Source organism: Labrus mixtus, chromosome 2, assembly GCF_963584025.1.
Source record: "Labrus mixtus chromosome 2, fLabMix1.1, whole genome shotgun sequence".
In the NCBI taxonomy this organism is placed as follows: domain Eukaryota; kingdom Metazoa; phylum Chordata; class Actinopteri; order Labriformes; family Labridae; genus Labrus; species Labrus mixtus.
The window spans coordinates 26,148,672-26,165,883 of NC_083613.1; the positions used below are offsets into that span (position 1 = coordinate 26,148,672).

Consider the following 17,212-nt stretch of genomic DNA (forward strand, 5'->3'; position numbering starts at 1 on the left):
GACTGCATGAATTGTTCCCTACAACTGATATACTCAATCTTTCATCAGCCATGGTCCATGTGCTATCTATTGATGGACATGTGTGTATAAATACAGTGTAAGTCTGTATAGCCTGTGTCTGATCCTGTCTTGGCGCCTGAATAGCCGAAAACCTCTCTGGAGACATATGAAGCATTTGAAGTATTATTTTTTTATTTAAAAAAAAATAGCCTGAAAAGAAAAAAAGTCTTGCATTTCTCTCTCTGAATGTTGCACAACTAACTTTTGTTGAGATGAGAACTCAACTGTTCCTTAGGTTATTTTTGGATATTATTTTTTTTCTCTGTTTTGTTCTTTCTGTTTTTCAGACTCCAGTGTGTATAGTTCAAACTTCCTGAAATATTTACTTAGACTCCCAGCAGCTACTTTAAATCTCTACTTCTTACAAACTCAAATCCGTTCATATAGTAGTTTTGGTTTATGATTCTCAAGGTTCAAAAACCGAAATCCAATACGATTTTGTGCTTCCCAACCATGACATTGAAACATCTGCTTTACTGTGTCACCAATTATAATTTATAATTAAAATAAGTGGGCAACCCTTTCAACCAATGTTTATTTTCTTCAAATGATGTTTCTAATAGTTCATCTTCCAAGCAGCGGATGTGGGTCAAGAAACAGAAATAGCTTTTCACTTAATGGATTGCTCACATAACATGCTGTCATGACTTGTGACCAAGATGCACATTTTTTAAATAACCGAGGTCTGGGAGAAATGATACCATTTATAAACTCATGAGTTCCCACCATGCAGCCTTAAATTTCATCTTACCACAAGTTTCTCTCCTATAGCGCCACCTCCCTGTCTTCCAGTTGTCTGAGAGTCGTGCATCATGCTTCTGAATGTGCACTGGCATTCAGTAGAGATAAATCATGTGCATTAGGCGAAGAACTAAAAATACAAAACACATAATCTACACGTGTGTGTTAGAAGGCGATGTTATTAGACTGTCTTAGAATCGAAATGCATCAAATACAGTGCAGGAAATAAATCTCAGAACTTCAATGTTTCCCTCTTCAGAAACACTGAGCTCAGTATCACTCACAGATAATAAGCATCATTCTCAATCATGTAGTCATATTTATTGATTGGTCAGTTGAGTTTTAAGTTCGTTTGTTAAGCATAAAGAGCAAATGCACATTTTTTTCATCTGGACATGCTTTTTCCAGTCTTTCCTAGATTTTTTGTGACCTTTGGATGATTAGATACTTCCCAGTTGCAATGCAAACATATTTCTCAGTCTTCATCAGCCAAATAAAATCTATTGTAAAGCTACAGAGCCCTCACTGTCATTGTATTTACTCATATTTCTAAATATTTGAATATTTTTAGATATTTTAAGTGCTGACTTTTCTATTCATTTCTTTATTTTATTATTATTAGTTTTGCATCTTTAGCGTTATTTGCTTTAACATGAAGTTATTTTCCATTTAAGATCTTCATTTTTTTTGTCATCCTCAGAATAATGTATAATATACCAATAATTACTTAATATATAACTTCCTGTATCTTCAAGTTTTGAGCCATCCATTAATCAGTTTTATTCTTTATTTACATTACATATTCATCAATTCATTTAAACATTAATACAATGTACAGGTTTGCTTTCACTTTCAGTGGACACTCTGAGGCTTAGATCTTTTCTTTCCCTATTTACATGATCTTCATGATACAGTTTATTCTAATGTACAGATGTACAGGTACACTAGTCAACAAATGCATTAAAGAGATTCTACTGGTAAGAAACATGACTGTGTTATGTATTGCCTTGTTTGTGTTGTTATTATAAAGGGGGATAACATACTACAGCTGACAGCATGTTGCCAGGTTTCATACAGTAAGACCATCTACAGGTCATCAGACTCTGGGACTTGAATGGGCTCCAGGGTAATGGTGGGGAGGATCAGATGGGTGCCCTCAGATATCCATCCCATGGCTGTCCTGTTGAAGGTAGGACGCTTGACCCCTGGCTCCTGCAGCTCGGGGTAACTGGGCGGGTTCAAGTCCACCTCAGGGAGCTTGAATGTGATTCCTCTGGGAGCTTTGTCGAAGCCACCGTAAGGAGTGGCCACCCTGAAATGACATCAGGAGTGAACGATACTCTTTGTTATGCTCTTTTCTTATTGACTTAAATGTAGATTTCTCACCTGTTAAAGCATTTGTACTCAGGCAGTTCTGCTCGTGGGTCTAGTGCTGGCATTGCCAGTTTGATAGTTTCAGCAAGGTCAGGGTCGCTTAGGATAGCCTGCTCCCACGGGGAGTGATAGGACTTAGGCATAGCTGAGGCGTTGTCTGCAGTGTTGTCTGTCAAAGAGCAAAAAGACGAGTCACACAATAGAAACATACATTTTTTCACTATTAGCTCATATAGAGCAACAGAAGGAACGGACAGTTTGGTTTGCTCCTACAGGATAATGTTGAGCCTTTTTTTTTTGTTGTAGGCTTTAGAGTGGAAAGGATTATGAATAGAGACTGTGCTTAGAGAACACTCACAGGCAGACTGAGATGTCCATCATTGGGATCTGAGGTCTTAAAATAGCACATAGTTGTAGTGTGCACTCATCATATAATGTGTCCACATGCGATGATACCCTACTGGAGCATTTTAGAATAAGCACAGGACTCTGTCGCCTACTCAGGTATAATAAGATATAAAAAAAAAAAACATTTATAGCTTCCCAGGTTTTATAAATAATCATTGCAACAAAATGGCTTCTGTCTAACTAAGTTGCTACAAGAGAACACCAGCTGTTGGGACTCTATGATACCAGTTGTCATTATTATGGCAGCGTTATGTAACCACACAGTACATAACAGCTTAATTTGACCGTGGCAGAACGATATAGAGTGGTCAAATGTATTTTCTATAACCATTTTTTATTATGTGGAAATCAGGACTAATGTTGAAAATATTCCTCAGCAGACCAATGAACAGCCTCACAGACCGAACGCAGTGGTTACCTGAAGCCGTGATATCTGGATTTGCGGTATTTTCATCAGCTGGACCGTCCACTGTGATTTCCACAGTGTGAGCGTTCTCAGCTGAAATGTCATTCTGAAAAAAAAAAAAAAAAAACAAGGTACGGTTCATAAATTGAGTCAGGTTGTCAATTGAGTTGCAACGCACAAAGTTGGCTCATCTTCTTTGTTTCTGCTGTTGCATTTCTTACAGTCAGATAGATACACACACAAACACTGGTAACGACATTGCACACACACAAACACACAGACACACATCATCAGGCACTGATAAACAAGAGGACAGCTCTTCACCAAGTGCACGAGCAGCCTCCTGGCAGATTTGGCTGCACGCAGCACATGTCTTTGCTATCATGCATGTGTTGTGGCCCATTTATTTTTAAAAGCTTGTGTCTGATAAATATGCTTGATGAGCAACACGCACATTTTTGAGCTGTTGTGCAGTACGCACTAAAGCCAGAACTCATGATTGTTACACTCAATAGTGTGCGAGTAGATCAAATTAAGACGTCCACCTTTCAGTTGGTGAAATACACAGAGTGATTAAACTACACATTTAGGTCTTCTTACATTTAGCTGTGCGTTTGCCTCGTTCTGGATACTTTCAAATGTATATTTTTCAGATCTCCTCTGGCGCATTTTGAAAAGCCGGGACCCTCTGTTGGATAACAATGATAACTCCTCCAACATTATGTCTTTAGGAGTGCTGTGCTTCTTTCCCAGATCCATGACGTCCCCTGTCAGACAAGGAATTTGAGAAAAGAAAAGAAAATTGCAGATATAAAAAAGGGTTTTAATTGTTGTAAGCCACAATATGGTGAAATAATGGTATTTAAAGTCGAACTGAAACATGTCATGCTGGCCTAAATGTGCCATTTAGTTGAGATACATTTACTAAAAAGGATTTAAAAAACAAAAGGATAATTTGACACTGATGTGGGAACAGTGGAAAACCCTCATGAAGCATTTTAACACCAAACCTTAGGTCATCATATGAAGGATCTAAAACCAAAAGTCCTGTTTTTCCAGCATTTAATACAGTTCCAAGGTTTCTAAAGAAAATGTTGTGGGATGCCAAAGTCAAAATGTCTTAAATATGAAACACTAAGTAACCTCCTCACCCGCAGACACGTGTAATGGAACAGGTGATGTTACATTTATTTTGTCAAAAATAAACTTTGTGGAATAAAGTTATCACAGTCTAATTCAGGGTCGGGGGGAATAATAGCAACAGTTCGTTTTTGACACCCCACCCCCCACCCCCCTCCAGTGGGTTTATCCAGCCCTGGTTTTAGAGCTTCATAGAGATGGATCATAAATACACACAGAAATGTCCCCAGATATAATCCTCTGCCGACAAGCTTTAAAGGGAGGGTGAATAAAACACATAAAAGGAATCACTTATTTCACATTTTCTAAGCCCCATCGTTTAAAATGAGTTATCATAGTACTTGAATGAGTTTTTGGATGCACGGGATGCTTCCTCATCCACCACTACAGACGGTATGTACCCCAGCTGTCACGGACCATCACATAACAAACAGCTACACAGTTGGCCCTCACAACTTCCCTCCCCTCTCCAGAAATAGACTTTTGAAAAGGACAACGACAAAGGATCGGCCACCATAGGTACTAAATCATCCCATTAGCCTTTTTTATATGGAGGAGCTGGAGAAAAGCCCTGACATTTTGAACCCAGATCAGAATGGATATTGTCTTGCAGCAGTGAGCCCCGAATCTAAAAGCATACCATTGGTACCATGGACCTCTCGGCAAATAGCTGCTGCATGCTTCTTCCTCTCTCCAGTTGGCATTGTACAGAATTGTGACATTGTGGCTTTGGCAATGTTGGCAGAAGTCAGGAGTACTGAAAACACATACAGGACACAGGATGTAGTTTTTTCTGCCCAAGTCATGAGAAAGGAGTCTTAGTCATAATGCTGTGACCCCGTAGAACAGTGCTCGCCCAAAGGTTTTCTTTTTAGTGTACATGTCTAGCATCATCTTTGATAAGTTCTCACAGAAATGATCCTGAGTCTGTAATGTTCCAAATACAACACACAGACAATATTAAAAAGCAACATTTCGAGAATGAAACTCAGGACACACAGAGTGACTTTCTAATATAAACGTATAGCACCATTCTTTTCTGTTACATCAAATATTAGTATTAAATAAACACATGTTTGAGTCCATGAAATGTGCAGTATCTCCCAATTCCTGCCAGCATTTAAAGCTAGCCTCTTAAATAAATCTGCCATATCAGTGTTTGCCATGTTACTGTAATCTCTGCGGAGGTTACAATCGTCAGATTACAATATATTACATAATCCCAAAGCCCCATTGTAGCGACATCAGTTCCACACACGTAATTCTTAAATCTGCCCTCGTCACTGGATCTATTTCTTAGTATGTGAGTAAATGTAAGTGGAATCTCTGCTCAATGCTGTCACACAGCAAATCGCCTTTGTTCAAGTTACGAGGGAACATTGTGTTTAACGTTTATATATGCAAAGCTACCAGACAACCTTTGTGCAAAGCTGTCCAGCTGTATACAAAGAAAGTGTCCAAAATAACTGTCTGGCATTAGCAGTAGCTGCTGCAATCACATACGCTTAGTTTTTTCTTTATTGTCAAATGCTGACCATGATGCTGGATAGTATAGCTATAGATATACTTGTTAAAAAAATCTTACGTTTTCAATAACTCACTTTTGATACATTTAAAAGTCATGTTTTCTAATTGAACCATATTGAACTTGTTTTACATTCAAACCAAACAGTGAGCAAAACAATATCATTCTGTGGGAACACAATAATTAATCGATGTTACTTCGAAACCGTTTTATTTGAGCCCAGTACAGCGACCATCTCAAACCTTATCATGTATCTTCAATATCATTTAAATAAACGACATTCCCCCTTGTTGATGCTCGTCCGTACCTGTGATGGTTTCCCTGGTGTGCGACCTGTATCCTTGAAGAACAAGACACACGGAGGCTCAGGGGTCAACCTACAGAAGGTAGTTTGATCTTCCCTGATCTTCACACTCGCGGACACTAAAGCAAACTGTGAGTGTGTCTCTGTGTCTGTTGTGAATGGAATGCAGCTTACATCAATAGGCTAAATTTAACCTGTCAAACACTCAAAACCACTCTCTAACACCATGGGGCCAGAATAGAGAGAGAGAGAGAGAGAGAGAGAGAGAGAGGGGAGAGGATGGACAACACACACATGATATTTGTGATGTTCTTTGAGGCAAGGACTCCCCTCCAGAGACATGTTTCCTTCCTCGTGACGGCATGTCTCTGCGAGTTGACGTAACCTCGGAGGCTTTAAGTTAGGGAGGAGGTTAACGCTTCGGCACAGCTGCTCCTCGTGTACTCGTCTCTTCAAACACAGTTGTGTTATTGTTATTAAGTGTCATTAAAGACTTTGGATAATGATATACAGATTGGGGTGCTGGTTTTGCTTTGAGGTTAGAGAGTCTTTCCCTAAAGATAAGGCTCAATCCTCGTGGCATGGGCCCCGGGTTCGACTCCTGTGCATATCATCCCTGCTATATCTTTCTCTCTTTTCTTGACTCTCTTCACTGTTTTATCTAATGTGAAGTCAAAGGCCAACAAAATATGTTTTTATAAACTATATGTACACAAATCTGTGAGGGGGCGGGGTTAAAGGACAGTGTGGTCTCATTGCTGAGATGGTGGGCAGCCAAAAAGGTTTTAATACAGCAGCATCAAGGTCATTACCCTGGCAGCCAAAGGTGTCGTTATACATACTGAACATTTAATCTCTTGTAATAAAATAAACTGTTGAAACATGAGAGAGAGGTGTCTGACGTCATCTTAAAGAAACAAACGAGAAGATCTTCATTTATGTTGTTTTTGGACCTCGACCGTTGTAACTCGCGATGCATGCAGAGGTGAAAACACTACAGCGGTTTTTTAGACAAATAATACGTTTCTGCTGCTTTAACTCTGATCATCCTCTCTGAAGAAATGAACCACTGCAGGGAAATGAAAAACTTGTCACTGTGTCCTGCCAAGGTATACGTTTCCACTGATATCCAGTTTGTAAAACTATAAATGCAAACTCTTTTGAAAGGAAGCCAAAGGCTAAATCAGCATTGAGTAGCCTTGTTTAAGAGAATGAACAGATTTGATTAATTAAAAAAATAAAATTAAGAAATCTTTGGATTATTACCTTAAAAAATTGTAGACATAGCACTGGGCGCCAGTAGCTTAGTGGTTAGCACACGTGCACTATGTAAGGAGGCTATAGTCCTCCAAGCGGGCAGCCCGGGTTCAAATCCGACCTGTGGCTCCTCCCTCTTTCTCTGTCCCTGATTTCTGACTATCCACTGTCCTGTCTGTAAAATATGAAATAAAAAGCCCCAAAATAAATATGTTGTGGACATTAAAATTTTGCATTGAACTAAAACTCTTAAGTGGGAGCAAAAAAACAACAATTTGAATACTTTTTTTAAAAGGTTTTTTAATGCATTTTACTTTGTCAGCTAGGGTTTTAAAAGTGGAAAAAAACATATTACAAATGAAAAACGTGGGAAAAAGTAGCCTGAGGCAACAAACATAGCGACATTTGTCATTTTGGAACATTGACACAGAAACGTTGGTTCTGTTTACACTTGAAAACCACACAGTGCATGAAATCAAAGTTTGGATACTGATAAATGAATGCATGCAACATTTATTCCCCTTGACTTGATAATTACGCTCAAATCACATCACATATCATATCTATTTCATTCCGACAAGTAGGTCTAGAGACCAAATTGTGATGGTTGCCATTTTACATTTTTCCTTAGAGGTAATGTTCAGCTTCCTTTCAGCTGATGGAAAAATGTGATTTGTCGAACGTGAACACATTAACAGAAATGTTCATTCTTTGACTACACATGATATCACCTCTGCAATATTAGTAAGAGCAAAATAAGTATCAGTTATGCTTACTGAATGAAATATTGAGAAGTGAGAGTTTTAACTTCAAGACTGAAAAAGTGACAAAAAAGTTAAAGCTACAGAAAAGATTCATGCTGAAAAGCCACACTCAAGCTTTTCTTAAAGTGCCTTTTTCTCAACAAATACTTAAAACAAACTATATCAAAATAACCAGCATTGCACCACTCCACTTTAAATAAAAAAATCAATCTGCCAAACACTTCTTGACACTTACATTTTAGCCCTTGTAACACTTTCTTAACATGTTTAACTTTTCCAGAGGGACAAAAACTGTCAAGTCACACTGTCAAATTGTAAAATATAACTTAAATATTCTTCTATTAGCAAAGACTATACTTAGCAGGGTAACATCTCAACTGCAACACTGCACAAAAAAGCTATGATAAGTTGTTCAGCCTTTTGAACTTAGTGACCAATGAGACCTATCACTCCCATCAACAACAAAAACAATTCAAAACAAACATGTTAAATTGTCTTAATATGTCATCATCTCAGACCAATAAGATAACTCTGCTCACACACATTTCCACAACCTTTATGTGTCTCTTTTGTTCAGTTTACTTTGCATGATCCTCCACATCAGATTGCATTATTGCTGATACAACTGTATTTGTTTTTATCTGATGTACCTCATGTTAGTGGTAGTGGTCAGACACTATGGAGATTGGTGGTACTGTACTGCGCTAGGTAGGTAGGGCAGTTCTATCATTGCCCCATGTATCCAATACTGGCCCTGCTGGTAGGCCTCAGAGGCTGAGCAGGTCTGAAGGGAGGCCCATAGAAGGCTGGTTTCTCAGGTGAAAATGTCCTGCTCATGGACGGTGCCTGAAAAGCTGGGGCTGCATGATAATGACCCCTACTGACAGCTGCAGGATCAAGAGACACCCTGCGCTTCCATTCATCTGGAGGCTCTGGCAGAGAACTACGCTGCCCTGCAGCTTTGACATTAGAGGCAACCAATGACGGCAGGCTCTGAAACAGAAAGGCCTCATCCACTGAGCCCAAGGGGCTTCTGGATGCTGCCTCCCACGGTGACAGCGGCTTGCAGACTATTTCCTGAAAGGATGTTTGCTTCTGTGTAGGTAAATATGAAGATTGGACTCCAGATGTGTTCCCAGGCGACAGAAATCTGGGAGGCTGCAACAAATTCATTTGCCTGGGCAGGCTCAGAGAGTGGCTTCGACCAAATCCCTGAAAGAGAAGCACATATTGGTTGACTGGTGTTGATGACTTAGCTGCAGACTTTGCTGCCACCATCTGGAACCCAAGACAACAAACATCACACTGAACTTACTTATCAAGTCTGAGTAAATAGTAAATAAGAATGGTTTTAATTTTATTACTGAAATAACTTTTTTCAGATTTGTAGGTCAACTAGAGAGTTGAGTTTTCTTATAAAACCTAGAAAAGATTTGAGTGATGTGGAGAAAATATAAAAGTTAGAAAACAACCTTTATATTTACTTCATATCAGTGAAGCCCTAAACCTTCTCATGTTCAAAATATAAAGGTTAGATCTAGTTTTTAATACTTAAACCATCATTTGATACATTATTGAAAATAACACTTAAGAACTTACCTGCTGTTGGTTCAAGTAACTTAAATAAGTATAGTGGCTATGTGACAACAAAAAAGGAACATATATAAATCATTCAACATTGTTTGGAACTATATCTTTAAAAGACTTTTGTACCATCTGTTTAAAGGGGTAATCCACTTTTATAATTAAATATTTCAAAAGCGTTCAGAATCAGAAATACTTTTTTAATCCCAGGGGGAGCTTTCACTTCTAAAACTACTAAGAAATGTGGCTGTAAGAAAATGAATAACTTATTATTTATTAGATTTTTTCTTAAATGGTTATTTTATTATTACTCTAAAGAAGCTGTTCTTGGTGTAGAGCATGAAAAACTATAATCAGTCTTGGGCTTTGCAAACATACAAACATTTATGACATATGTAATTTCATTGATTATTTAATAATAATTTAATATGACATTATTTTTTCAATCACAAATCAGTTTAAATTTCTTGACAAATTGGTTTTTATTTATTAATAAACAAAATGTCTGTCAATGCTAGCTTTCAACTTCTTCAAGTGAGAAGTGTTTGATGGTCTTTTCTTTTACACGTAGCTTCTCTAACTCTGTTATGTTGTTGTCAGGGCTAATATAGGTTTTTGACACAGTGAGTAAGTCATGCATATTAGGAACTATTAAATATGCTTCCAACTTGTGCAATATAAGGCCTGTCTTTTAATGAAGTAAAGAAAAGCTAATTCTACAAATACAGTTGATACTCTTTTTGCTGAAATACTGTGAAAAAATGAATCTTTTAGATGGATTTCCCCTTTTGAACAGAGAGTCATTATCGTCCTTTATTAAGAGAACTGAGAGCCAAGATCATAGTTCCAAACTTTTCACATTTCAATTTAAAGATGCACTGAGTAAATACTGATAAAACAAATTACGTGAACAGAAACAGGACACATCAGTGTGGACAAGGTTGTGAGTGACACTGATGACCTTCAGCAAAGAGCCATATGACTTTTATATCAGGAAAACGTCACGTCCAATAAAGTATTGAATCTTGAAGAAATGATTTTGCTGAAAGAACAGTTAAATTGAATTCTTTGTAAAAGTGTGAGGTAGTGAAAAAGATAAAGGAGGAAATGTAGGTGATCACAAAAAGTGATATAACTGTAGTGCAGGAAAACAAAGTAGAAGCTTGTGACACAGATAAAAAAGAACACAAACAGAAGGAAAGAGAAACTTTAATAGCATGATTGTGAAGAAGTGCAATGAACAGTGATATGTTTCAAAGACAGAGACAAACAAGACAATCATTTCCTATATTAATTTAGTTTCTTCTGTAATAGCAGAACTGTTAAACATCTCTATGACAACTTGTTCATGTTTTACATCAAGGATGAGGATACACAACGTCTGATGACTTCACTGATAGTTCAATAACTGGCCGTAACTGACAATTGCAGAATATATAAAAGACACGTAAAGTAATCAGGACTAATGATCACAACATATTTGAATCTTTTATCTGTTGTGATGCCATAAAAGTTTGGAATGAGACAGAAGGAATTGCAAATTGTATGCATCCAAAAAAAGAAGAAGTGCATAGACAGTTTATCTTCAGACATACTTAATGATTCAATCATTTCAGTATATGTGATTGCAAAAGTGAGTTATTGTTATCCCAGTATATTTTGAGTTTAAATTTAAATGACGTAATAAATCAATAAAAGGTTCTGTTGTGTGTGGGTTTTTTTTTTTTTTTTTTTTTAGTGTCAATTGTGACTACAAAAAGATACAAATGCATGCCATGCATTGTATTTCTAACAAAAGAAAAACAACTGAAGAAAGAAAAACATCTCACACCTGAGACCTTTGTTAGACAAGGCCCCTCTTCACACATTATTGCACATGTAAAAGCACTTCCTGAGAATCACTCTAAATCATTTAATCTCACATTTTCTTTAAAACACACATACACCACCAAGTTTAAGGAAAATGATATTATATGATGAGCTATTTGCCTAATTTTTTTTATATTCAATTATTTTACAATTTAAAACTTGCATTGGTAGGCTTGCTTCCAATCTTCTTTTCGTGCATGTCCTGACATCTGCATACTGTAAAAGATTTGGGATTAAGCCTACATTGAGACAGTGCAACATCAATATTTCAATCATTTTCACCGGTAGAATGAGACGTTATATTTGTGACTAAGTTCCAGATGTAATAATATAATGTAAATTCTATGTCTCATTTTTAATTTAACCCCGGCATGACATTAAACAGTAAAGGATCTAATGGAGCATAGCAACAGGCTTCCACTGAGTGCATGCCACCACTGGCTTCTTAGCAGAGAACTTTGGCCGAGGTGCCATTTGACGTACGCCTCTAGCAATAAGAGATGCAGGAGAAAAGGCTGCAGCTATGCTGTCACCAACAGATGACTGCTGGGAGGATGCGCTTGCAGGTCTGGGAGTAGGTGCTTGCTGGCTGGTTATGTGATGGGCTGTGACAGTGTGCTTTTCATCCACATGCTCGCCAATTGAAAGAGGCTCAGCTGATCTTGTGGTTCTGCGGGCAGAATAATTTGGGGAACTTACCAATACAGGAGACTTTGCGGGGACCTCTGCCTTGCTTTGAACAGCAAGCTCAGGGCCTTTATGTGGAGACTGAGAAGAGGCAGCTCTCTGTTTACGTCTCATGATAGCCTCAAACTTTGATGCTTGGGTAGGTTTGGGGCTGGGGCTGGGGCCGGGGCCGGTGCCGGGGCTGGGGCCGGGGCCGGGGCCGGGGCTGGGGCTATTGGCCTCTGGGACTGCATCATACTTGAACAGTGATGAGTCCAACTGATAAGGCTGATGCTTCATGATATCTAAGGCATTGAGGTGCTTTTGGGGTGCTTTAGGTTTCTCTTTGGTCTTAGGCTTGATTTTGGGGCTTGTGGAAGGGGGTTGCTTGGCTGCTGAAGGAGGATAGAAAGGAGAAAGAAGGGGATTGTAAGATAAAGGAGGTGGGGCACGAACATTGGAAGAATACCTCCAATAGTTGGGGAGAGAGGAGGTTGGGGAGCGGGCTCTTGTGTTGTTAACTTGAACTGTTTCAGAATCAACAACAAACTTCTCCATACGGGATTGTCTTTTGGCAAACAATTCTGCCCCTTTTCCCTTCTTAGTTGGACCATCACCAGCCCGATTTATTCCTCCGACTTTGACTTGGCTCTTTTGAGAAGCCTGTGATGCTTTTGATTCATGGACATATGACAATCCTGCTTGTGGTGGACAGGAGGCTACTGATTGTGGAGCACTGTCTGACTTATTCCTCAAGGGTGACGCTTCATGTGGGCTGTAAGTAGGGCTGCGAGTGTTCATACTCACAGGGGATCGAGGCGATCGTTGACTCCAGCTATTTGTGGTTGGCTGAAGATGAAGCTGAGAAGAGGAGTTGACCGGACCCCAGGCACTGGCAGGTGTTTGAAGTGTTTGATCCGGTGCCCAGTTGTTGGCCATCTGTTGTGACTGAGCCCAATCTTGCTGCTCTAAGTAATGCTGACTATGAGGCCCAGCAGGGCTTTGAGAGGGTTGTAAAACGGGACTTCTTGGTGGAATATTAGGCTCACAAGAAGGACTCCTTCTCATCCAAGGTTGAGAGGTTGGGTTGATGGTAGGTTTGGGGGCAACTGGAGGGGGATTCTTGAGTTTTACTGTTTTTGGTTGCATGAAGTTACAAGCTTCAGCACCTAGACTAAAGAAGTCCTCTTCTGGCTCAATATAAGACTTCCTTTCCCCCTTGCTGTAATGCTGAAGACTTGATTCGTGCTGCAGCGTTGCTAGTTGTTTGTTAGTGGCTTTCCGTTTCGACTCCGGTAGGATGCCTGTCTTGATCGCTGGCACAGATATTCGCTCATCTCTTGATGCTATGATGTCTCCAGTTGGAGACCAAACCTGTGGGTTAGTATTAATAGGCACAGGTACTCTGAATCTTGATTCATGCTTCTTTGTCACTGGAACCATGCCACCGGGCATGACTGTAGAAGTTGTACCATCTCGAAATCCTAGGAAAGGCTTTGCAGTTCTGTTTGGCACCAAGGGTCTTGATACATTGGATTGGTTATTCATTTGTTGAATATTTTCTTGGTATTCTACATGCTGCTTGAAATTTGCATCCACGTAGCTGGCCTGATCAGGATGCATGTACATTTCCTTTGGACCATAAATATTCTGTGCTTCTGCAGGTTCAAGTTGTGTTGATCTTTCTACATGTAATGCTTTACTTTTCTCTTCATGATCCGACACCATTCGATCCATCCGTTTTCGTCGTTGGTCAAACATCAAAACGCCCTTCCCTTTCGTGTCTGGCAGTGCTTCCATTTCTCGAAGACTGGCCCAATTCAGACTTAGATTGTGTTCCTGGTGATAAACAGAATACTCCTCTTCCAAATCGGACCCACTTGAAGCCTCCAAGTTATACTCAGCGGATCTGACTTCCTCAGTTTCTTCCTCTTTTTGGTCTTCACCGTCAAACTTGTTTTCACCAGTCCCGTAACTCACAAGTGTAAACTTCTCAACTCTCTGGCGACGTTTTTTGAACAGCAAGGCTCCTTTATTCTGAGGGTTGGGTGCATTGGTTAGCAGCAGAGCCAGTCGCTTACATTTAGACTTGTTCTCCTTTACTTGTCTTTCTGACTGGCTCTCGTTGTGACTGAGCCCTGAGTGAAAGAGGGAAAGAAGAAAAAAAAACGGAAGGAGGTAAGAGGGATGTTAATAAATCTATAGATAATCAGATATACAGTTTTTTATTTATATGATTTATCAGACAGTCAGTGGAAATTTGAGAAGCTATGGTTTTAAAAGAAAATTGGCTTAGTGAACTGAATTAACAATGTGACAATTTGCTAAACACTTGGAGGTGTTTTTCACAGTAGTCATGTTTTGTTTGATCTTAGTTTTAAGATTAAACCACAAGAGCACCAATACAAAATTTTGAAGTTGCTCCAGTTGAAGCAAGCGCACTAATAAAAGCATCATATTTACTTACAGCTAACTTTGGTGGGTCCATGGGGCAAGTAAAACTATCAGCTCACTTTCCATTGCAGTCTTTCTTACGTTGGAAAAGGGATCAGGTAACAGGCCAGGGTGACACATGCTGGTGTCTGTCAAATTTGTTTCTGCCAGCCTCATCATATGGTCATATTTTATTCTTATCCTGCTCTGACTATTAAAGCCATGGGAATTCTCCCTGTAAGTCCACCTAAAATAGACCCCATGTTACAAGAATGAAAATAACCCACACCCATGTTGCTTTGCATAAAATTATTGATGGATTAAATGAGGTCTCCAGCTTTATACAACACATATAATACTGACAAGTAGAACATTTAATTTAAGGTTAAAATCAAAAGTGAATTCCTGCCTGGCACTGAATTTAAAAATATTCTAAATAAGTTATGCATTGTATACAATTTGAAAACATTGACTGTATTCTGTACAGTTTGCTCTACAAGCTTCACACATCTTCTTAAATATAACTAGTGAGGGTAGAAGAAAGATACTTACGTGTGTGTCTTGCCCTGTGCCTGTCCGGTCTGCACAGATCTGTGTCAGACTCCGAGTTCCACTTCTCTGCCTGCTCAGCACTCTCGCCTGAAATTCCAAAGAAGACAGAAGCAGGAGGTGCTTCACTGCACCCTCCTTCCTCTGAGAATGCAACCCTTCTGTTCCCAGTCCCTGAGCCCTGCCTATTACTGGCTCCCAAGGGCTGTTCTGCGGTCAGGGTCAAGGCCAGGGTCATATCAGCAGTGCAGCCAATAGAGGAGGAAGATGAGTGGGAATGTGGCCGTGATATCTTGCCAGATTGCAGCTCAGAGTCAGGACGCTGTGGATGTGGGGACAGTGATGTTGGTGAGCTTTGGATGTGAGGAGACTCCGTAACGGATTCTCTCGACTCACTAAGGTAGACGTCATCCTCTTCTTGGTATGAGACATCCTCTTCACTTCCGCTGAGTTCAGATGGGTACTGCGGCTCACCTGCAGATTCCCAGTCTTTTGACTGACGGCGTTCTGGGGACTCATCGTCAGACACTTGGGTGTGAGAAGACTGAGGGTCTGATTGGTACTCTGCATCACTGGCATCATCTTCATAGTAGGACTCTGCCAAGGTCTCAGACACGCAGAGTTCCTGGGAACCATCTGAACCTGACCAAGGGACCAAGTTATCTTTGCTGTCAGGGTCCTCTGCTTCTGGGTCCATCTAGAATGTTGTCTCACAATGTCCTAGGTGTCATCAGTAATACCTTTGTTAAGACAAAGACAAACAACTTCAGCTTTAAATGTCCTTTCATTTTCCGCATGGATAATTGAACAATTACACACTTGCAATTATGACTCTCACTCCTTCTAATCCAAAGATTTCAGCATTCGTCCACTTTGTAATATATCTAGCTATCATGTAATTGTCTAAGTTATTCCTATCCCCAATAGGGAGTGCATCTTTCTTTTGGCAGTTGCATCGGGGCAGCCATCGCTCTAAATGGAATGGTATGTAATATCCAGGGGGGGAAACAGCATTCACATCCAACAGCATAAGCAAAACAATAGCGTGGCTGTTTTTTTCCGAACTTCTGTTTATACAGCAGAGTTTTTCCTGTCTCACATCTTTCACAGCAACAAATATCAGCACTGCAGTGGCTGTCAGCATTTCCATTTAAGAACTAAATCTGAATGACTGTGCATAGTAGAAATACTGGGCCTCTTACTCCCTCACATGAAGCCAAATTAGTTTCTCTATTATTTTGCCAATGAACTATTGAATCAAAATAAATTATACAAAGTGTCTTAAGAGATGAAATTATAACGTAGAGTTTAAATAAAATACTTTTCCCTCCAGACATTAATTTTGACTGAAACTAACATTAAATTCAGTGTAGCTCCTCACACCCTTTTCAGCTTGATTTATAGATCCATCCATTATCTATACTGCTTTTTCCTGTCTGGGGTCATGGGGGGCTGGAGCCAATCCCAGCTGTCATTGGGCGAGAGGCCGGGTACACCCTGGACTGTGCGCCAGTCAATCACAGGGCTGACATATAGAGACACACAAGCAGCCACATCCACATCTATGGACAATTTAGAGTCACCATTTAACCTAATGAGCATGTCTTTGGACTCTGGGGGGAACCCACGCATGAACAGGGAGAACATGCAAACAGAAAACTGCACCACCATGCAGCCCTGGTTTACAGATATGAACTTAAAATAGCGCCCTCATAACCTAACATGGAACAGTAAAATTCAGGATCAACGTCCTTTTGTTATGTTTTATATCAACACCTGGACTATATGAACAATAAGAACAAGCTTCCAGATCAAAGGATCTTGAAGCAGTCTTCTGCATCAAATGGACTTTTGACTTCTACAAACACAAGCCTTTTACTCTCAAACACATTTCCAGACATCCCCCAGAAGGTGGTGCCACAGTACTCTGTACCACCATGAGAAGACGCCTCTGGCTGCTCACCAGATTAAAAAAAGGACAATCAATGAGTTATAAAAGGTTCATATTTAAAGGTCTTTCCTCATCTGATTTGAAATTATTCATGACATATCTATTAATTTCATTTTCAACGTGTGATTAACAGATTATATCTGTAAGAAAAAAAGGTCAGAGGTTGTTTTGTGCATTAGTT

General features: G+C 39.6%; 2 protein-coding genes across 6 annotated transcripts; both read right to left on the bottom strand.

Annotated features, from left to right (window-relative positions):
* Window positions 1-1,100: 1,100 nt before the first annotated feature.
* myoz2b (myozenin 2b) lies at window positions 1,101-6,120 on the bottom strand. Of its 2 annotated transcripts, XM_061058979.1 has the most exons (6): window positions 5,962-6,120; window positions 4,770-4,886; window positions 3,590-3,756; window positions 3,002-3,095; window positions 2,188-2,344; window positions 1,101-2,113 (listed from the first exon to the last, which is right to left on the bottom strand). In XM_061058979.1, exons 2-6 carry the CDS (start codon window positions 4,849-4,851, stop codon window positions 1,888-1,890), a joined length of 726 nt encoding a protein of 241 aa, XP_060914962.1. In that variant the 5' UTR covers window positions 4,852-4,886; window positions 5,962-6,120; the 3' UTR covers window positions 1,101-1,887. The 2 variants fall into 2 exon arrangements, with proteins under 2 accessions (XP_060914962.1, XP_060914970.1); XM_061058987.1 differs by lacking the exon at window positions 4,770-4,886 and having other exon boundaries at window positions 5,962-6,116.
* Window positions 6,121-7,498: 1,378 nt separating this feature from the next.
* synpo2b (synaptopodin 2b) lies at window positions 7,499-15,792 on the bottom strand. Of its 4 annotated transcripts, none has more exons than XM_061059171.1 (3): window positions 15,084-15,792; window positions 12,906-14,236; window positions 7,499-9,191 (listed from the first exon to the last, which is right to left on the bottom strand). In XM_061059171.1, the coding sequence occupies exons 1-3, from the start codon at window positions 15,775-15,777 to the stop codon at window positions 8,706-8,708; spliced, it is 2,511 nt and encodes an 836-aa protein (XP_060915154.1). In that variant the 5' UTR covers window positions 15,778-15,792; the 3' UTR covers window positions 7,499-8,705. The 4 variants fall into 4 exon arrangements, with proteins under 4 accessions (XP_060915154.1, XP_060915129.1, XP_060915145.1 ...); XM_061059146.1 differs by having other exon boundaries at window positions 12,132-14,236; XM_061059162.1 differs by lacking the exon at window positions 7,499-9,191 and adding an exon at window positions 10,757-11,648 and having other exon boundaries at window positions 12,132-14,236.
* Between the last annotated feature and the right edge of the window lie 1,420 nt (window positions 15,793-17,212).

What these genes read in the sequence shown, in the direction of transcription:
- myoz2b (XM_061058979.1), bottom strand. Translation starts at nt 4,851, where the DNA reads ATGTCACAATTCTGTACAATGCCAACTGGAGAGAGGAAGAAGCATGCA. An exon ending in AGGCAAACGCACAGCTAAAT is followed by an intron (nt 3,096 to 3,589) that starts GTAAGAAGACCT and finishes TTTTTTTTTCAG; the next exon opens with AATGACATTTCAGCTGAGAA. An exon ending in GAGTACAAATGCTTTAACAG is followed by an intron (nt 2,114 to 2,187) that starts GTGAGAAATCTA and finishes ATGTCATTTCAG; the next exon opens with GGTGGCCACTCCTTACGGTG.
- synpo2b (XM_061059146.1), bottom strand. Translation starts at nt 15,777, where the DNA reads ATGGACCCAGAAGCAGAGGACCCTGACAGCAAAGATAACTTGGTCCCT. An exon ending in GCACAGGGCAAGACACACAC is followed by an intron (nt 14,237 to 15,083) that starts GTAAGTATCTTT and finishes TCTTTCACTCAG; the next exon opens with GGCTCAGTCACAACGAGAGC. An exon ending in CCGCAAAGTCTCCTGTATTG is followed by an intron (nt 9,192 to 12,131) that starts GTAAGTTCCCCA and finishes CTTCTCTTTCAG; the next exon opens with GGATTTGGTCGAAGCCACTC.